This window comes from Anomaloglossus baeobatrachus, chromosome 3 (genome assembly GCF_048569485.1).
Source record: "Anomaloglossus baeobatrachus isolate aAnoBae1 chromosome 3, aAnoBae1.hap1, whole genome shotgun sequence".
In the NCBI taxonomy this organism is placed as follows: domain Eukaryota; kingdom Metazoa; phylum Chordata; class Amphibia; order Anura; family Aromobatidae; genus Anomaloglossus; species Anomaloglossus baeobatrachus.
The window spans coordinates 356,955,219-356,977,734 of record NC_134355.1 but is presented as its reverse complement, the minus strand read 5'-3'; the positions used below and the strand labels follow the sequence as shown (position 1 = coordinate 356,977,734).

At 40.6% G+C, this 22,516-nt stretch overlaps 1 protein-coding gene across 4 annotated transcripts in view; it reads right to left on the bottom strand.

Moving 5' to 3' along the window:
- The window catches only part of EPHA7 (EPH receptor A7), a 307,010-nt gene that overhangs the window by 35,991 nt on the left and 248,503 nt on the right, over positions 1-22,516 (bottom strand). For 2 of the 4 annotated variants that reach the window (XM_075340118.1, XM_075340119.1), the window contains exons 13-15: positions 14,664-14,771; positions 14,255-14,464; positions 9,754-9,903 (exon numbers count right to left, since the gene is read on the bottom strand). In XM_075340118.1, coding sequence (XP_075196233.1) covers positions 9,754-9,903; positions 14,255-14,464; positions 14,664-14,771 — 468 coding nt within the window. The remainder of the gene's footprint in view (positions 1-9,753; positions 9,904-14,254; positions 14,465-14,663; positions 14,772-22,516) is intronic. The other 2 variants (XM_075340120.1, XM_075340121.1) reach the window with 1 other exon arrangement.

The window sequence follows — 22,516 nt, the reverse complement described above, 5'->3', positions numbered from 1 at the left end:
GGCCTGTGTGCCTGCAAACAGTGGGCCTGTGTGCCTGCAAACAGTGGGCCTGTGGGCCTGCAAACAGTGGGCCTGTGGGCCTGCAAACAGTGGGCCTGTGGGCCTGCAAACAGTGGGCCTGTGGGCCTGCAAACAGTGGGCCTGTGGGCCTGCAAACAGTGGGCCTGTGGGCCTGCAAACAGTGGGCCTGTGGGCCTGCAAACAGTGGGCCTGCAAACAGTGGGCCTGTGGGCCTGCAAACAGTAGGCCTGTGGGCCTGGCCACAGTGGGCCTGGCCACAGTGGGCCTGGCCACAGTGGGCCTGTGTGCCTGGCCACAGTGGGCCTGGCCACAGTGGGCCTGTGGGCCTGGCCACAGTGGGCCTGTGGGCCTGCCACAGTGGGCCTGTGGGCCTGCCACAGTGGGCCTGTGGGCCTGGCGGCCACAGTGGGTCTGTGGGCCTGCCACAGTGGGCCTGTGGGCCTGCTACAGTGGGCCTGTGGGCCTGCCACAGTGGGCCTGTGGGCCTGGCGGCCACAGTGGGTCTGTGGGCCTGCCACAGTGGGCCTGTGGGCCTGCTACAGTGGGCCTGTGGGCCTGCCACAGTGGGCCTGTGGGCCTGGCGGCCACAGTGGGTCTGTGGGCCTGCCACAGTGGGCCTGTGGGCCTGCTACAGTGGGCCTGTGGGCCTGCCACAGTGGGCCTGTGGGCCTGGTCACAGTGGGCCTGTGGGCCTGGCCACAGTGGGCCTGCCACAGTGGGCCTGTCACAGTGGGCCTGCCACAGTGGGCCTGTGGGCCTTACTGGGGGACGTGTTCAATATAAGGTGGCCATATCCAGATTAAGGTGGCTAATTTTAGGATGAGGGGGCTATGAGGGACATATACCCTATATAATTTGTTAGACGGACACTGGCATTATAAAACGGACCCCATTTATTAAAAAATTCTCTATTCCTTCACCAAATTTGGGGGTGCGTCTTATAATCAGGTGCGTCTTATAAAGCGAAAAATACGGTATATACCTCATTTTTATATTTTAAAATAAAAAATGTCATTAGACTTATCAGTATTACTTGTTTTTTTGTTATATTTCTACTTTAAACTCAAAAATATACCAAAAAAACAAAATGTATCACTTAATAACAAAATATACGAAGTATGCTCCTAGTGGTACCAGGTCACGTTCTTGGGGCTAAAAGCTGTTGTAACTCAGTTTGACTTAAAATAACAACAATTATGTATAAAATTATAAATTTTGAAGAACAACATTATCTTTCTTTTGAGATATTAAGCGTGTTTTTATTATTTACCGTTCTGGAGTTATGGCTCCATATGTCAGCTTTTTGGCCAAAAATTTGGATTTTTTCAAACTTTGAGCGACGAGCGGCACGGGTTAACGTCGTTTGATCGAGCTCAAATTTTGGCTATCTCAATATCTGGAAAGGGGAATTGTTTTGTGGGGTCCAGACGGACAAAATTCTGACATCGATTTTTTGCGGTCACCCTAATATACATATGTGTGCATATATATATGCCTGTGTATATCCATATATACATACACACACGCACATACTGTATGTCGATATATATATATGTGATTGTGTATATATATTTATATACATACACACACACAATAGATAGACTGGATAAGAGCGAGATATGGCTCCTCCCTTCATTGTGTTACCCGCAACAAGAAGATAGATTGGGTTCCAAAAAACATATTTTTTTTATAGAAACATTATCATACAGATGCTTAATTGTGGGACGAGGGGGGGGCAGAGGTAGGATGAGAATTCATACATTTCAGAAGTTAAAACAAAATGGTGGTACTTTGAAGCCTTGGTAATGCAGTGAAGGAAAGATGAAGTTTGGTTGCTTAAATATTATGGATGCATGTTACCTGTGGCACAGCTGTCCTGGTGTATTTGTTTTATTGCTAATGCAAATATTCATTTACTTCTTCATAGTTGGATCTCTTAACCATTTAGTGACCAGGTATGAAAGTGCCCAATAACTATACATTTTTTTATTCACAGATGAGGCTTTTTTTAATTTATTTAATTTAATCTTACCATTTTTCAGGTGGTGTTCTAGTGTACATAAAAATGACCATGTAATTTCCATATTTTTTTTGTTTTACTTCTGACTTAAACTTGGAAAAATAAGCAAGTTTTGGTTTAATTTCTTTTTGTTTATTGTTTTTTAACTGCTCATGTTTCACACCAAATAATCTGCAGAATATACTATCCAGGTTATTACAGATTTACTGTTTTGTGAATATATTTTTATTCAATAAGAATTTTTTTTGGGGGGGGGCTGGAGTGGGGGTGAAGGGGGAATTAATTAGGAGAAGTAAAATAATGTGCTTGCAGAAGTGTGAACACCCTCATATGACTGAAAAAGTGGTTGTATCCACAAATTATCTAGTCACATTTAAATTCACATTAGATAGCAAGCAGCACATAGCTGCCATAATTTAAAGTAATTCTGATTAACCTCATAAAGATCAGCTGTGCTAATTGCATTTTACTGACTTTTTCTTACAACAAAACAGAACAACTCATAACATAGCAAAAGTATCACATTGTTGAAAGTTGTTAGTCAGGAGAAATGTATTAAAAAAATTCCACGCCATTAGATATACCATGGAACACAGTGAAGAAAGGTAATTGAGAAATGGCTTACATTTAGCACAACAGTGAGATTACTGGTCATTCCTCAAAAATTGATAAAAAGAAAATTAAAATTGGTCCAGGAGGATGCCAAATTCCTATTGCAACATTAAAGGAGCTGCAGGAATTTCTGGTACGTAATGGTTGTGTAGTGCATTTGATAATACTCTCCCATATTCTACAAATGTCTGGTCTTGGGGTGGAATGGTAATAAGAAGGCCTTTTCTAACAAAGAAAAAAAGTCAAAGTCCACTATGTTTTGTCAAAATCTAGATCAAATTTGCCAACAGAATGTGGAAAATCATTAGAAAAAAAGGTAGACTTTTTGGTCAGAATTCCAAAAGGTCTGTTTGGCACCAAGCCAACAATGTGCATCATCAAAAGAACATCATACCCATAGTGAAGCATTGTGTAGGCAGCATTTGCTTTAAGGCAGTTTTTCAGCAGCTGGAACTTGGGCTTTAGTCAAAGTGGAGGGAATTATGAAAAGTTTCAAATATCAGTCAATTTTGCATCAAAACCTTCAGGCATCTGCTAAAAAGCTGAAGATTAACCAGAATTTCACCTTTCAGCACAGCAAGAACAATAACTCTAAGCATAGCTCCAAATCAACAACAGAATGGCTTTGCCAAAAGATGATCAATGTTTTGGAAAGGCCCAGCCAAAGCCCAAAAATATGCAGATTAGTTTTGGACACCACTAAATAGAAAGGTTGCCCTGGAGATAAAAAAAATAGTACAAAGAAGAGCCACAAAACTCATAAGAGGCAAGGAGGATTTTAGTCATGACCACAGATTAGTGTAATTATCTGTCTTGAGAAGACAGCACTTGTACAGACCAATTGTGAGCTGTCAAATGACTAGAAATCAGTTGCATGCAAGCTAATAAGCAATCAATTAATAGTCCATTTAGAGAGGCCTATTGCACTTTCATGCTCATAAGGACAGAGGACATATAACATCATAATTTTAAGCAGCAGATGTTCTGTTTCACAGAGAATTATAATTTTTAAGCAAGCCTAAAAAATAAATTCATCCAATGAGTGAGGGTTTTTCTCACTCTTCGGGTGATTGCCAGCTTATGTTAGAATGGTCCTGAAAATAATAATAGTTGAACTGGCGGGTCCTTTGACTCTACTCTGAACATAGGTGGGTAATAAATTATATATCTTGCTACAAAACAACCAAAGCAAAATGGTTATATACAGTCATGGCCGAAAGTGTTGGCACTCTTGAAATTGTTACAGAAAATTATTGCAATTACACATGTTTTGTTATACACTTGTTTATTTCCTTTTGTGTGTATTGGAACAACAAAAAAAATCAGAGGAAAAAAATGGCAAATTGGACATAATTGCACACAAAATCCAAACATTTTGGATAAACAATTTGTTTCAAGCATGTGATGTTCATTCAAACTTCCCTGTGGCAAGTAACAGGTGTGGGCAATATGATAGTTAAATCTGAAACCAGATACAAAGGGGATAAGTTGACTCAATTTTTGCATTGTGTGTCTGTGTGTGCTACAATAAGCATGGAGAACAGAAAGAGGAGAAGAGAACTGTCTACCGACTTGAGAACCAAAATTGTTGAAAATATCAACAATCTCAAAGCTACAAGTCCATGTCCAGGATTCTTGATGTTTCTTTGTCCACGGTGTGTAACAATCAAAATATGTATAATCCATGGAACTGTAAATTCTCTCTCTGGACGTGGGCCACAGAGAAAAATTGATGAAAGGTTGAAACACAGGATAGTCTGGATAGTGGATAAGCAGCCCCAATTAAGTTCCAAAGAAATTCAAGCAGTCTTGCAGGCTCAGAGTGCATCAGTGTCAGCGCAAACTAACTATCCAAATTTGCATGAAATGCGGACACAGACGCAAAAAAGCTAGACTGTAGTTTGCTAAATGTATGCGACTGAGCCAAAATCCTTCTAGGAAACCTTTCTGGCAAAGCACATCATTCTACAGTTTACCAAAAATGGAATGAGGCCTACAAAGAAAAGAACACAGTATATACAGTGAAATATGGTGGAGGTTCAAAGATGTTTTGGTGTTGATTTGCAGCTTCTTGCACTGAGTGCCTTGACTGTGTGCAAGGCATCATGAAATCTGAAGATTACCACATGGTTTTAGGCTGCAATGTAGTGTCCAGTGTCAGAAAGCTGGGTTTGCCTCCTAGGTCATGGGTCTTCCAGCAGGACAATGACACCAAGCATATTTCAAGAGGCATCCAGAAATGGATGGAAACAAAGCGCTGGAGAGTTCTGAAATAGCCAGCAATGAGTCTGGATCTAAATCCCATTGAATACCTGTGGGGAGATCTTAAAATTGCCGTCAGGAAAAGGAACCTTTCAAATATGAGAGACCTAGAGCAGTTTGGAAAAAAAGAGTGGTCCAAAATTCCTGTTGAGAGGTATAAGGAGCTTGTTGATAGTTATAGGAAGCGACTGATTGCAGTTATTTATTCCAAAGGGTGTGCATCCAAAAATAGAGTTGAGGGTGCTAACCATTTTGTCCAGACTATTTTTGGAGTTCTGTGTGAAATATATCCAATTTACATTTTATTCAGTTTTTTTTTTTGGGTTGTTCCAATACACACAAGGGAAATAAACATATGTATAACAAAACACATGTAATTGCAATAATTTTCTTGGAGAAATAGTTCATTTTCTGGAACAATTTCAAGGGTGCCAATAGTTTTGGTCATGACTATATATAAAATATTCTCTTTCAGCATATCTTAGAAAGTATTGTATGAAAAATGACGCTTTGAAGGGCCGAAATATGTGACTTGTTTTTTTCCTGTGATAAAGTAAGATGGAGTAGTACAAGGATTAACAGTAGCAGCAAGAAAGTGATGATAAACGAACCTCCTTGCATGGGAATATAATATGATAGGAAAAGCACTAGATATGCCTAACAGTCTTCAATAACAGCCTGTCCAAGGATGATTTGTCTGATGAGACCACCCACCGTTAAGAACTAGATTCAATGAAGATATCACTGCTCAATAACATGTTTGTTAATTCTGCTACAAACAGGAGTGTGACATTAGAGACGGCGGTTAAAGACGAAAAGCTGAAAGTCAATTGGCGAGCTGCTCAAGATAAGACATGCTTAAAATTAAACTTTGAAAACACCGCAGCAAGTGACTTATGAATTGAATCTCTTCACAGCTTATGTCCAGCTCGGGGATAAATACAGACGAGAGCCTTCTAACTCTGCAAGCTAAACAATAAATGATAAACCCCACTTCCCGTGCGCTTGTTTGAATGTTAAGCAGCTGTAGCTTTACAATCATTTTATATTCTTGTCAGAGATGTGTATGTTTGCTGGTAGAGCTTGAGGAAGGTGTCAAAGATATGAAACTTTACTGAGTACCAAGGGGAATGTAAATATTGCTTTTTCCCAACCCAAAGGATTTGTTTGCACATATTTTGACAGTCCATGAAATCTTTGACACTGAGCCCTGTCAGATGTTAACAACTTTGCACTCTGCAAAAAAAAAAAAAAGTACGGTTCGTCACAAACTTTATCTTTTTCAGGGTTTGTGATCTTTGTCTCCAGAACAATCATGCATGAGAAAGCTTAATTTGGCTGAAGTGAATGAGTTAGATTTTACAGCATATAAACTGAGCACTATTTTATAAAGAAAAAAAAGTATTCATTAGTTAGTGGAAATAAGGACAAGTTAATGTCTTAGAGAATAACTACCATATACATTTTTCTGATAAATTAATTGCACACCTGAAAATAAAAAACTTTGTAATTTATCTTATTAGAGACATTTGTTTCTTTCTCTTCCTGGACTGACCAGTCACTCTCTGGTTTGCATCTTTTTATTAACATTTTACAAATTTTAATACAAGAAATAGAAGGAATAAGGGAGGAATTAGGGAAGGGAAAAAGGAATAGACATAAAGGAAAAAAGGAAAAAACAACAGTTAAGTGTCGCCTTCATGGCCAATGCTTCATTCTCAAACATCTTAATTCAGAGGTAGAATCTGTCTTCAGTGACTACAGATTTTACCATTACTGAGGTAGTGCAAAAAGTTTTATAAAGAACTGTCCCAAGTAATAGAAGTGAAGATGATGTCACTCCCCGCAAGATTGAAAAATGTTCTTTGTTATCTCAGCAAACAGTAAAAATAAGATGGGGAGAGTACAAGCAGACAGCAGACTGTTGACACGAAACAGCATTAGCCTGTGGTTGTTTGCCTGTACTCTCCCCAGGCAATGAGATAAGAAAGAACATTATTCAATCATGTGTTGATGTCATTTTCACTTCTATTACTTGGCATTTTCAGTGACGTTATGTATAAATACAGTGCACCATCACTGCAGCTAGCTATGTGTATGGACTTTACCTGGGTATAGAGATGGGCAAAACTGAACTGTAAAGTTTGGGGTCTCTGCCGGATACCTAGTGTTCATGCATGGACCCTGAAGAAGGACTCCTCAGGGAAATCCGTATAACTGCTCAGGTTCAGCCACCCAGATAATGATAGAACTTTTTTAATAAAAGGGGAAAGAAAAAAAATAAGGAACAAAGCAGAACTGTTATACTTACCGCCCTTCCCCACGACTGTCACACTGCTTCCAGGTCCGCTCATTAACCCTCATACATATTCACTGCTTCCCACGCCCACTGTCAGTCCCAGTGTCTGTGATTGATAGCAGTTAGATCGCTCTCCATGATGTGTGACAGAGTAAGTGATTGGTTGGAGTCACACATGCTGTTTGCAGCTGCAATTTATTTGCTAGGAGATGCAGATTTCGTGCAATAAATTGGTGTATAGGTTTCAGTACCAAATCTGCACATCTAGGCAATAAAAAATGTGATTTTCTGCCAGAAGACGCAAATCTGATTGAACTCAGTTTACCTGAGATGAGGTTACTGTGCTCAATCAGTTCACCTGAGGTGAGTTGACCTGCGGTCATAGGTGAAGCTGAGTGGGAGCCTCTACAAGTGACCGCAGTTAAACTCAGTGACATCACCGCTCACAGCTACGGCTCAGTCATTCTCTGCCTGAAGCCGCAGCAGGCGGTCATGTTCTGTACCCTCACGCTGCAACGTCAGGATGTAGCAGAACCGAGATCGTCGTGGGACCTTGTGTGTTTGTGGGGGTTAATAAATTGGAGAAAGAGGGTGTTTTTTCGTACTTTATTTTAAACAAAGGATTTTTTTGGTGTTTGTGTTTTTCTTTTCACTTACAGGATTAGTAATGGGGGGTGTCTTATAGATATCTCTACATTACTAATCTAGCGTTTAGTGGCAGCTGTGAGCTGTCATTAACCCACTACATTAACCCGATTGCCACCGCAGGATGAGCAAGATAAAGTCCCGGTATTGTCGCATCTGATGGATGCACAATTCTAGGTGGCTGCAGGCTGCTATTTTTAGTCTGAAGGTCCAAAATAGGCCTCCCAAGCCTGTGAATACCAGCCCCCAGTTGTCGGCTTTTTCTTGGCTAGGTATCAAAATTGGGGTGACTGTACGCCGGTTTTTAAAATGATGTATTTATTTAAATAGTTAAAATTAAAAAAAAAAAAAAAAAAAAAAAAAAAAAAAAAGGCTGCATAGGGTCCTTCTTATTTTCATACACAGCCAAGATAAGCACATGGCTGGGGGCTGCAGGCTGTAGCTGTATGCTTTATTGGTACTGGGTATCCCAATATGGGGGGGGATCCTATGCCAATTTATTTATTTATTTTTATACCACTATAGGGACGCAGATTCCAACCAATAACAGATGCTGTCACAGAGTGGGGGCACGGTCTGACTGCAACCAATCACAGATGCCGGGACTGACAGTGGGAGGGGGAAGCAGTAAATATGTATGAAGGTTAATGAGAGCACCCTGAAGCAGTGTGACAGCTTTACAAGAGACTCCATAAGTATAACATTCCTGCTTGAAACTCCCTATTACGGGTCCCCATAGACTTATATGGGGTTCAAGTCCAGTCCCGAATGTCATATTTTTTTAAAGTCACACTGAATCGGTCAAACGCTAACATCTGCAGCAGGTTTACGTATCACTACCTGTGTACATCATCATGCATTTATGGGATGAAGACAGCACTGCCAAGCGGTTTCCTTTTTGCCTTGTCTATGGAGATTTGTAGTGTCGCTTTAGGAAAATTTGTGTCTGTCTCTTGCTCTTCCCTCTGCACCACCTGTCATCTCCGACCTCAATAATAGGAAAACGTGTTTTCATTAAATACAGATATTCTACATGAATTGAGAGTAAAAGATCAATCTAGGAGTATAAAAAAGTTCTCTGATAAGATATATTACAAAGTTGCTTATTTTCACATGTACTTTTATTTTATGAATTAATAATTAAAAAGGTTACTCGTTAAAGCAGTCACCAGCTTTCACAAAACAAACTGCATATATTATAACATAGATAGCATAGGCCTCATCTTTGTACTTTAAAGCACCACTTCAGCAGTTTTGTTTTTTTTCCAGTGGTGCTTTAATCATAAGTTCGCTGTCATATAGTTACCTTTCAGAAGCTTCACCTTTTATCAATACCACTCCGGTGCTGTGGCGCCATCTTATGACTGTAATTTCTGACTGGCCAGAAGTCATGTTACGTCACAAGGTCTCAATGCATCTCTACAACAGCCAGAACCAGGCCAGAAAGAGGCTCTCAGGCTTGTGTTGATTTGTGACCTCCGGTACGCTCCATGAAACACTAGGAGCTGTTGACAGGTCACAAATCACCGATAGGAGCAGTGGTGATAGAAAGTGAAGCCGCTGGAAGAGGAATATAATACAGAGGGAAGGGGAATTGCATTTAAGGTACCACTCCAGCGGTGTGATAAAAAAAAAACCCTGGAGAAGTGCTTTAACAATGTGTAAAATGGCTAATATATTCATGATTGTAATATAATCATTTATGAAAAGGCTTCAGCTGGACTCAAAATCTTTTATGAAGTAGGAAAAATTTCAAATATTTTATAGCCATTTTGACATGGTAAGTAAACCTGTCTCATCAGATTTAAGAAATTTATTTAGTAATGTCTTCAGTTTTTATTGTGTAGACTGGCAAATGATCATTTTCAAAACTTCTGATTTTTGTAACGCTTACATCCTGGTTTGACATATCCCAATAAGGCCTTTCACCGTACGACATTACTTCCCACATTACAATTCCATAACTCCATACATCACTGGCAGATGTAAATTTGCGGTATTGGATTGCCTCTGGAGCTGTCCATCGAACGGGGATCTTTCCTCCCTAACAAAACAAATAACATTAATTAAATATAATAAAAATAGATGTGTAAGAAAAATAAAAAATTAAAGTTGATTTCTACACTAAACATAACATTTACAATATAGAAAAGGTTAAAAAAAACACAAAAAAAAAAAAATCAGAAATACAACACAAAGTTGGGTTTTACTGTTGAACTGCAAATTTATAAAATGTTAGCTGTGACATACTTATGCTTTTAGAAATTCCAAACCTGCATTTTAAATTGAAACATTTCAAAGGAAACATTGTCAAAGCAACATGTATTGTATATAGGCAACTTTATAGCCATTCTCTTCATTTAGGGTACCTTCACACTTAGCGATGCAGCAGCGATCCGACCAGCGATCTGACCTGGTCAGGATCGCTGCTGCATCGCTACATGGTCGCTGGTGAGCTGTCAAACAGGCAGATCTCACCAGCGACCAGTGAACAGCCCCCAGCCAGCAGCGACGTGCAAGCGACGCTGCGCTTGCACGGAGCCGCCGTCTGGAAGCTGCGGAGACTGGTAACTAAGGTAAACATCGGGTATGGTTACCCGATGTTTACATTAGTTACCAGCGCACACCGCTTAGCTGTGTGTGCAGGGAGCAGGGAGCCGCGCACACTGAGCGCTGGCTCCTTGCTCTCCTAGCTACAGTACACATCGGGTTAATTAACCCGATGTGTAATGCAGCTACATGTGCAGAGAGCAGGGAGCCGCGCACACTGCTTAGCGCTGGCTCCTTGCTCTCCTAGCTGCTGTACACATCGGGTTAATTAACCCGATGTGTACAGCAGCTACATGTGCAGAGAGCCGGAGCCGGCAGCACAGGCAGCGTGAGAGCTGCGGAGGCTGGTAACTAAGGTAAATATCGGGTAACCACCTTGGTTACCCGATGTTTATCTTGGTTACAAGCTTACCTCAGCTGTCAGACGCCGGCTCCTGCTCCCTGCTCGCTTCATTTGTCGCTCTCTCGCTGTCACACACAGTGATCTGTGTGTCACAGTGGGAGAGCGCCTTTGAAGAAAACGAACCAGGGCTGTGTGTAACGAGCAGCGATCTCGCAGCAGGGGCCAGATCGCTGCTCATTGTCACACACAGCGAGATCGCTAATGAGGTCACTGCTGCGTCACAAAAAGCGTGACTCAGCAGCGATCTCGGCAGTGAGCTCGCTGTGTGTGAAGCACCCCTTACACTGTAGCACTCGCACTTAGGAGATTGAGCTAAAGTAATTCAAAATGTTATCATTTATCTGCCTAAACCAATTTCAGATATAGCTGCAAACAGGGACTTAACCATAAAATAATTAGCATGAGGCTAGGCTTAAGGCCCCTTTACACACTGAGACTTTCTGGCGATCCCACCAGCGATCCCAACCTGGCCAGGATCGCTACAAAGTCTCTGGTGAGTCGCTGGTGAGCTGTCAAACAGGCAAACCTGGCCAACGACGCAACAGCGATACGGACCTGCAGAACGACCTAGCTAGTCATTGGGGACATTGTAAAGCAGCTTTTTGAAAGGGAAGTCGCTAACGAATTTGCTGTAAAGTCCCCGTTACACACTGAAAGTTTCTAGCGATCATGCTGCACAGCGGGAAACAAAGGACCAAAGAATGGTCCTGAACGATTTGTAGAGATCAGCAACTTCACAGCAGGGGCCAGGTCGCTGATGTGTTTCACACACTGCAATGTCGCTGGGGAGGTCGCTATTACGTCACAAAACCGGTGACGTTACAGCGATGTCATTTGCGATGTTGCAGTGTGTAAAGCCACCTTTAGACTAATGCATTTTCTAATATAGCAGTTCTGCTCAGAGCCAGTGACTTCACCAATTGGCTGCAGCTAGCTCTGTAGACGTTAGGTGAGTGCTGCACTCAATGAAAGACACGGAGCAGCAGTGGAGGCCCAGCATTGGACCCAGGGAGAAGAAGGAGTAAAGAGACATTTTTTCATTTTATTATTATTTTTTTAACAAACTGCAGCTACGGTACAGGGGTTTACTGAAACCAGAAAGTCCCCTTAAAAAAGAATCTGTCATCAGGTTTTTGATAACTCATAATGTAGGAAAAAACCTGATTCCAGTGATTTATCACTTAAGGCCGCTTTACACGCTGCGACATCACTAGCGATGTCGCTAGCGATCGCACTTGCCCCCGTCCTTTGTGCTTCACGGGCAAATCGCTGCCCGTGGCGAACAATATTGCCGGTATGCGTCACACCAACTTAGCTTCCTAACGACGTGGCTGTGGCCAGCGAACAACCTCTTTTTTAAGGGGGAGGTTCGGTGCGGTGTCAGAGAGACGTCACACAGCGGCCCACCAAGAGTAGTAGAGGGGCGGACAGCAGCCACATTAACGACATGCCCACCTCGTTGCCGGAGGACGCAGGAACGCTGTTGTTCGTAGTTCCCGGGGTGTCACACATAGCGATGTGTGCTGCCTCAGGATCGACGAACAACCTGCGTCCAGAACGAGCAAAGATATTTGGGAAATGAACGACGTGTCAACGATCAACGATTTGGTGAGTATTTCTGATCGTTAGCGGATGCTTGTAGGTGTCACACGCAACGACGTCGCTAACGACGCCGGATGTGTGTCACGAATTCCGTGACCCGAGCGATATCTCGTTAGCGATATCGTTGCGTGTGAAGCGGCCTTTAGTTTACTGGGTGCAGCAGTTGTGACACAATCAGTTTATAGATGTAGCAGAGCTGAGAAAACTAACCCTGCCCACAATATAGCTTGTTATGTACATTGTGCTCGTATATTGACAGGAACCTGCTAATGAGTGCTGGGGGGTGTGGTTTGACCTGGTCTTACATGGGCATCTAGTCCAGGCAGTGATAATCTCCTGCTAATAAAACACTCATTGTATTGAAAAAACAGCGCACAGCCTAATAAGTGACATTACTCAGTATCTCAGCCCCTGCCCTTAGATTATATAACAAAAAACAGCTGACATATACCCTTTAAGAATTACAAATTCTATGACAACTTCTGTTATTATTTATTGTAGGTAGCCTACTAAAACCCCTACTCTGATTCACTACCACCTTAGTAATATGTCAGAGTCAATGGCCTGAAATCTCTTTACCATGTCTTTAGAACTAGTGTTTCAAATTCCTTTCTCTAGAATCAAGTACATTCATTAGGTTTTTGTTCTACAGTGACCCCCGCGAACAAACAGAAATAGCTGAATAGCACTATTGTTTGATTATATATACATAATAGTAATGGAAGGTTATTAACAAATTTTGCCTTTTCAATAAACACAGAACAAAACAAGAACTAAACAGCAATATGGGTGAACAGTATTATTTTCTCAGATTATGTGATCCTGTGTGAATTTCATTGTATTGGGCTGACACAGAGAAGCTGAGATTGTAAAAAAGAAAACGAAAAATAGAGGTGTACATTAACCCAAAAATCGTGATCTTATTTTAAGACAGTGTGAAGTTAAAGGCTTTAAAACCACAAAAAATACATATTGCAGCTGTTAAACTGGAAATAAAGATACACTGTGTCAGTGCACTAGAGCCAAACATACTCCCGTGATTAAGGAGTAAAAGAGTAACTTCAGTATTGACATGTCAGTTACTCTTCTAGTCCTTAAGATATTATTAGAGAGGTGCCAGACGTTTTGATCAGTGACGGTCTGGGTGCTTAAATGCCCATCAACAGGAAGCTCTTCCGCCTTCTATAATGAGGGGTTAGAAGCGCTCCTTCGAGTGTTCTATCGCCTTTCTAGCTGTAGACAGAATCTAAGAGCCTCTTTAGAAAGAGGATTGCAACCATAGACACACCAATCAAAACTTCTGACATCTTTTATGACGATAAAGTTTCTGTGAAGGTGCAGAACCACATGTTCAAAGCCATAAGTCAAAAACTGAAAACAGTTGGGGGAGGTTTATTATTGGGTTTTGATTTCAAATTGTCAGTGACAAATTGAATTCTGGAAAACATTCAAGGCAAAAAAAAAAAATTAGAAGAGTTATAAAGACCCAACAAGGTTTATAAATGGTGATGAATATGATCAACTTTCAATTTAAAAGGTGTGCACTTTTTGGAAGATGCTGGCTTTCAAATGCAGACGAAAGGCAACAGTCTCTCTCCTATTAAATAGATGCATAGTAGTAATGGTGAGATCAATGTTAGATGTTACATTGGCACAAGTGACTGCGTGGTTCCTGACTTTTGGTTGCCTGTGGATTAGCTTTTAATGATATGTTATCTTAGTTTTGATTCAGTAAGCCCAGTGAAGCCTTCTCTACAGTCAATCTAGTAACTGAAGTAAATAAAACTCCTATTACAAAATACAGCTAAATACAAAATATATCTAAATATATATTACTTACAGTAGTTGTATACACTGCATCTGGGTCATCTTCTACAACTCGAGATAAGCCAAAGTCCGATACTTTGCAGACAAGGTTACTGTTGACAAGAATGTTGCGAGCAGCAAGGTCTCGATGTACGTATCCCATGTCGGCCAAATATCTCATTCCTGCTGCAATGCCTCTCAACATCCCCACCAACTGAATGACGGTGAACTGTCCATCATGTTTCTAAAACAATAAAAAAAGCTCAGTGAAGAAGTGACTTGTGCACAGCAGAAAACTGACTGATATGTCTGAAATAATGGGAACATTGTGTTTCCAACAGTAGGTCTTTATCCATGAGGTTGAACCGGAAATGGATACATTGTCTGAAAATCAGTGAACTTATGGGAAGCATGAAAGCTAGAGATGGCTGAGGTGCGTTTACCTGTGCATTTGATCCCGGAGTGTTTAGTGTTTGGACTTTTATGGACATTGTCTGAGTAGATCCTGAGCGTTTAGTTTTTGGAGGTGAAGTAAACCATTCCAAACATTTCTAAAGCAGAAGATGATCACAACTTAGTTTGCCTTCTATGATATATTAACTTACTAGAACAAAGCACAAGTACTATGAGAACATAACAAAAAAATTACATGATCAGATGAAGTTCTACTATAATTAGATTTTGATAAAACCACTTGAAAATGTGGAAAATAATATGACCAAAATCTTTGTAAAATTCACCCTTCTTTGCCCATCAGTTCTATCAGGACTCAGAGGAGGATTATTCTTTCTTTAAAGGAAGCAGAAGCATGTCAATGCTCCAACATGTGCTTCCTAATTCTTAATGGTGGTCAAGTGCACATATACAAGACTGGTGTAAATTACTAGTAAGTACTATTAAATCACTAAAACTAGTAATTATTACAAAGTAAGTTAATAAAAAAAAATATATATTAGCCCGGTTTCGAAGGTCCAATTTGCACAGTCCAAGTACAGACTGCAATGTACAGACCAGTTGTGGGTCTCCTTACCTAAACTCAAAAGGCGTGTATGCAGCTGTTGAGTCTGCATGAGGAAACTGGTCAGTACATAGTGGTCTGTAGCTGTGACCATGATTTATTTCTGATCATTTTGTTAAGGAGGTCAAAGATGTAAAAAAAAATTTTTCCAAATGGCAGCCAATGCAGTAGTGGAGGCAAAACTCGGTCAAAACAACAGCAATGACTGTTGTGTCAATACAGAGAGCGTTCCTGTTTTACCTTGCTGTTGGTGATAAATAGAGATGAGCAGACCCAGACAGTAAAGTTTGGGGTATGTACTGAACATTCAAGTTCTTTAAGGGTGCTTTAAGTATACTGGCCACTCGAGTGAGCATCAGTGTGCTCAGGTACAGTCGTTTCTCAGCCCAGTGTGAGACACTTGCACTGTTTGAATGGCTCGCACTGGGGGTAACAACAGTGTTATCTGATGTAATGTGTACAAAAAAAAAGAGAGAAAACCCCCAGAAATGCTCTGCTTATGGCTGGCTGCATGTGGGCGGAGAGCCGAACTGCCCAATCAGTGAATTCCAATGGTGTCCAGGTCAAGTCCAGGTCCAGAACCGAACTTTAAACTCCGGCTGAACCCGCCGAATTCGATCTTTCACGGTTCATCTCTAGTGATGAGGACAAACAGAAGGCTGACAGCTGGTAATGTACATACAAATAAGCTATATCCATAGATGGAGCAGATGTGATCATATCAGAAAGATTAATGAGGAGGGATCTGATACAGGCTGCTGTGGGTGAGAACTTTTTCCTAACAGAGTGTCTGCCAGTGATATACACTATGGTAGAAAAAGATGTCCCATAGCCTGCATCCCCTTTAATCCGCCTCATTCTTTCCAATGTGTCTGCCACTATTCTGCCTATGGATATAATTGAAATGTACACACATTCCCTCAAGGCTGGCTCCTGTTTCTACACATGTTTAATATCACAGAAGGTAGGAGAGTTCTCTCAAACGGTATTGACACAACTTGTACTTTTCTGTCTTTATGATGGGTTTTGTCATCACAAATGTGATGGCCATTTGAAAGAAATTATTGTACTCTTGACAAGATAACCCCAAGAATCTAATTAAAAGTATTTATCAAAGTATTTTTAACTATGTATTTTTTCATCAATTATTTTATTTTTCCTGGAGAACTCCTTTAACAATCCAATTTTAGCCCTACATACACTTATGCTCATAGTATACTGTAACAGCAGGGGGATTTCACTTTTACTATCACAAACCCTCATCATTTCCTCATTATCATGGCTGTCCTACAGGGGTTTCATTAATCTCAAATCAGGACTTGCTGACAATTCTGTGATATTAACTGTATAAAATATAATCCTATTTTAGAGCTTAAACCTAACCTGTCAGCAAATTTTTACATTCAGAAATAATGGTATGGCTGTGTAGGCTCCTGTCCTCCTATAAGAAAAGATACCTTTATGTAGAGATCTGATGTGCCAGTCATACAAGATCTGTCATATTACGCTATATGCAAAATAGGCTAGAAGTGCACTAGGGTTGAGCCACATTGCTGTCCACATGCATAGACACACCCCCAGTGTACTTCCAGGCTGATTTGCATACAGCTTTTACACTAGAGTTCTCATGACTGGCACATCGAATCTGATAGGCATGTTTCCTGGTGGGCAAGCGACTATACAACCATATCACTATTTACATATGTAAACAATTGCTAACTAGTTCTCAAAGTTAAAATGACAGCCATTAATTGATACTATATTAGGAAAGCAGAATTCCACCAAAAAAGTTAGAGAAGGACTCCATGCCGGACTTCACTATCGTAGTTTGATGTTTGAATCTTTTTAATGAAGAGGTGAATTACTTAGTTGCAACCACACACACTTATTTGCTTAGTTTGGTCATTAATGTCGTTCAACCCAGTTGTAAATAATACCGGAGGACAGACAATAAATGTTTCTGGCATAATGTTGAATGAAAAAAACTGCCATTTTGGGTTGTTTTGGAAACAACAAATATTACAGAATTTGTCAGTCTTGGTCATTCCGCTGTACAATTTATATAATAGAATACATGTTTAATGCTGTAATCTGAACATGTAACCATACCCCAATAACCATAGTATCTACATTTGCATTCATAGTAATTATTTTAACTGATGCACATTCAATGGACCCACTGTCCAAAATTGTGTAAGCACAGTCACGAAAGGTACAGCTCTCCTTGTATTTAGATGTAGGTAAACGTTAAGTAACTTCTCACAATCCAGCCACATTTCAGAATCACAAGCAGCATGGTAAAACCTATTAAAAAGCATCGGTCTCTCTTGACATGCATGTTTCAGTACCAGTCAGCTATAAAGTTTCTTCATACTCTCCTAGGAGGAACAATAGGGAAAAGACACTGAACAAAGCTCTAAGATAATATACTCAAACAATAATTTGAAGGAAAATACATGTTTAGAGAAATCAGATATATCAGGGGAGCTGACAGAAACATTTTACTGTACCGCACAGAAGAGTCGACTGGTCCTCCTTACTGCACCAAACAAGAGAGCTGAGAAGTCCTCCTTACTGCACTGCACAGGAGAGTGGATAGGGCCTTCTTACTGCCCCACACAAGAGATGAACAGGGCCTTCTTATTGCACCGCACAAGAAAGTTGACAGGTCCTCTTTACTGCACCGCACAAGAGAGCTGAGAAGTCCTCCTTACTGCACCGCACAGGAGAGTGGACAGAGCCTTCTTACTGCACAGCACAAGAGAGTGGACAGGTCCTCTTTAACAAACAAGAGAGCTGAGACGTCGTTCTTACAGCACCACACAATAGAGTGAACAGGACCTTCTTACTGCACCGCACAAGAGAGCGGACAGGCTCTCCTAACTGCACAGCACAAGAGAGTGGACACGCCCTTCTTACTGCACCGCACAAGATAGCGGAGAGGTCCACCTTACTGCACCACACAAGAGAGCAGACAGCTCACCCTTACTGCACCACACAATAGAGCTGACAACTTCTCCTTTCTGCGCCACATAGGAGAACTGATGGGCTCTCTTTTCTGCACACCATAGGAGAGCTGACAAGTTCTCTATTCTGTACCACAAAGGAGAGCCAACAGGTTCTCTTTTGTGCACCCCACAGAAGAGCTGGCAGGTCCACTTTACTGCACTACACAAGAGAGCTGATCGGTCCTCCTTACTACACCACACAAGACAGAAATCAAAGACAAAATTCACACAGTTGTAATAAAATCACATTAAAAAGAATAACAGCGTACGATGCTCACAATGAATGCGGTCGCATCATCGCTGTGGATCTGTGCGCGTGCCTGCTGCACTCCGCCTCCTGTCCGGGATCGCGCCGCTGTCTATAGGCGGCACGCGGGTACTGGCTTATTTTAGTCAGTATTCGCGTGCTTCTGCCACTGACGAGCGGTGGTCCTGGGGCGGTGGGCGGATAGAGGCATGCACGCGCCGTTAATGATCCACAGCTGGTGTTATGGGGTAATGGCAGCTATATAAGATGTGAGGTGCCGATTAACGAGTAGCCCCCTGAGGAAGCTCCATGTGAAATGCGCATCGGGGCGTAGGAGGAGACACCTGCCACATACCAACATGGGTATGTTTTACTTGCCTGACCTTATTACTTTAGCTGAATGGATCTATTGATCTTAAAGATATGGCACACATGCTTTTGCTGCACCTGATAGATCAGGAGCAGATTTCTCTTTACTGATTTGAACTGGGTTTTTTTGACTAGTGGTATAGCCTGTGACCTTTGACTTTTCACTTTTACTGTTATATGTGTAACTGATTTATGCTCTTTCGTCTTTGACCTACTGCATACTGACACTCTGTGGCTATTTAGTCTACCCAGTCTCTTGATATTTCCATTTGATACACGGTATAATTGAGACTGGAGGATGTCAGCTCTACACTGACGTTATATTTGAATCAGATTTCAGTTACCATTTGTTACAACTCTATCTAACTCAGTAGGTGATCCCCATCTGAATGAACATATATATTTGACTAGGCATCGCCTTAGTATCTAATATATGTATTAATAGTTCACACGCATGCAAATATATATTTAATTGATTCAGCTCTATATACTCAAAGATATTACCAAAGTGTGGTGTTCATTTAGATCATAGACTAATACCATTATTATATCAATAACTATGACATAGCAATTGTTGCTTCTGTTATAATTCAGGCGGTAATTGAGGGTACTCCAGGTGTCCCTTCTTCATTGTGAGCATCGTACGCTGTTATTCTTTTTAATGTGATTTTATTACAACTGTGTGAATTTTGTCTTTGATTTTTGTACCAATAAAGCTCTTTGTATTGTATTTATGTGTAATTACTCCTATTTTCTTTATTTAAAATCTCCAATGGAGTTAGCATAAAAATTTATTACGCAATAATGAAAAACTGGATTTTTCTATGTTTGACCACACAAGACAGCTGACAGGCCCTCCTTACTGCTCCATACAAAAAAGCTGACAGGTCCTCCTTACTGCACCACACAAGAGAGCAGACAGTCCATCCTTACTGCACCACAGAAGATTCTCCTGTCATAACACATAGGAGAACTGACAGGTTCTCCTTTCTGCACTGCAGAGTAAAGCTGACAAGTTCTCCTTTCTGCACTACACAGGAGAGCTGACAGGTCTCATTTCTGCACATCAGAGGAAAGCGGACAGGTTCTCCTTTCCACGCCGCACAGGAGACCTAACAGGTTCTACCTTTCTGCGCCTCACTGGAGAGTTGACAGGTTCTCCTTTTTGTGCCCCACAGGAGAACTGACTGGTTCTCCTTTTTATGACGCACAGGAAAGATGACAGGTCCTCGCTTCTGCACCGCACAGTAGCGTTCACAGGTCCTCCTTTCTGTACCACATAGGAGAGCTGACAGGTCCTCTTTACTGCATACAGTTGACAGAAATCAGCGGACAGACAGTTGACCAAGAGATGACAAATCAGTTGTCTATCTACAACCTCAATTCCCCAAAAATTGGGACACTGGGTGAGATATAAAGAACACAAGGATGCAATGACTTGAAAAGCTATTATAGCCATATTTTATGCACAAAAGAACATAGAACACATATCAGAAGGTAAAAATTAGAATTTTTTCCATTTCTCTTGAAAAAAATTAACTTAGTTAGTAACTGATGCTATCAACTCATCACCAAAAAGTTATGACAGGGCCATCGCTACCATTGTGTAGTGTCCTCTCTTCTTTTTACAACAGTCTGTAAACATCCAGGAAGTGAGGAGATCAATTGCTGGGTTCTTAGGAGAAGAATGATATCCTATTCTTGTGAAATGTAGAATTCTTGCTGCTCAGCAGTCCTGGGTCATCTTTGCAGGATTTTCCATTTCGCAATGCATAAAATATTTTATTTTGGTATAAAAGTATGGACTGCAGACAGCGAGTTCATCATCCAAACTCATCTGTGAAGCCATTCTATTTCTCATAGATTCAGTATATGGTTTAGAATGGACTTGCTGAAATAAGCAAGGCCTTCCCTGAAATAGACATATGGATGGGAACATATGTGGTTCTAAAAGTTCTATACAATTTTCACCATTGATAATGACTTTCAAGATGTGACCATGCTATAGGCACTGTTGAAACCATCAGAGGCTTTAATCTTTTGATAAGCTGGATGGTTCCTCTCTACTTGAGTCTGCGGTTTTGAGAAAGATTTTCAAATTTTGATTCATCTGATCACTGATAGTTTTCCATTTCGCCTCAGTTGATTTTAAATTAGCTTTGGCAGAGAGAAGGTGGCAGTATTTCAGGATATGAGATTCTTCTTTACATTATAGAACTTTAATAACTTGCATATGTGTATTGCACATCAAATTAGGTTCACAAGCATTGATATATGGAAATATTCCTGAGTCTATACAGTTATTTGGAGATCAAATAATGCCTGTTTATCATGCAGTGCCGTCTGAGGGCTCAATCATCTGATATGTTCAGTCTGCCTTGGCCCGTATACTCATGGATTTCTCCAGAATCTTTAAAGCTTTTGTTATTATATACTGTACATAATTATAAATCTTTGGAATTTTATGTTTAGGTAACAGTTTTCTGAATTGCTCCACAATTTTTATTTTACAAATTGGAGAACCTCTGACCATCTTTGCACAGAGAGACTCTGCCTCTACAACATGCTCTTTCATACACAGTCATGTGACTTAGTTGAAACGTGATCCTGCAGCAGTTTTTCATTAGTACAACTTACTTTTCCAGCCTTTTGTTAACCTTAACCCAACTTTCTTGAGATATGTTGCTGCCATGAGTTAATTTTTTTTTAACTGAACTGAAAAAATGTCTTACTTTCAGTTTCTGATATTTACAATGTATCGTTGTGAATAAAATATGGCTATAAGACATTACCAAATAATTAAATTATTGTTTTCCTTATATTTTATACAGCATCACAATGGTTTTTGAATTATATAATGCTTGATGATACATTAACAACAAAAAATTACATCTGTATATCGAATGACTGACTAAAAGAGACAAATACATAGATAATAATTTCAGAAGATTATTTGTTGTTGATTTAGTTGCTTCTTCAAAAGAACATAGCGAGTTAATACCAAATAACTGGTTAAAATGTAAAAAATTTGAATATTGGGATGATTTGTATGCTTACTAGACATGAGCAAGCACTAAAATGCTCACGTGCTTGGTCCTCGAGTCGAGCAGGTCAGGTGCTCTGAAAGTGCTCAACTTGAGTAACAAGTATAATGGAAGTCAATGATTGGGAGGTCCAGCTCTCCGTCCACAAGCAGCCAGACATAAAGAGAGCACTTTTGGGGAGAGAGAGAGCGGATTTTTTTAAATTTGACACACTACTTCTGAAAATGTTGCTTTAACCCCAGAATGGCTCTCCCTGCGGTAACTGCACACACCATGCAGTGAAGCAAGGCAGTGCGATGTTCCACAGACTAAATAGCCGAGCATCTGAGATACTCTGCCATGTTCCATGAGTACCCGAGCACCCCGATGCTTGATCAAAGAAAGAGCAGTGCTAAGCACGCTCGCTAACCACTAATGTTAACCTTTACAATTTAGATGTAATCCGATAAAAGTGAGATTGCATAAAATCTGGTACTTACAGTATGTAAAACATCAGCAATAGTAATAAGAGCATTCATGTAATAGTAATAAACAGCAGTATTATAAAGACTATCTAAAGGATATTATACATGCTCATACTCATGACTTCAGCAAAGCATACAGTATATTG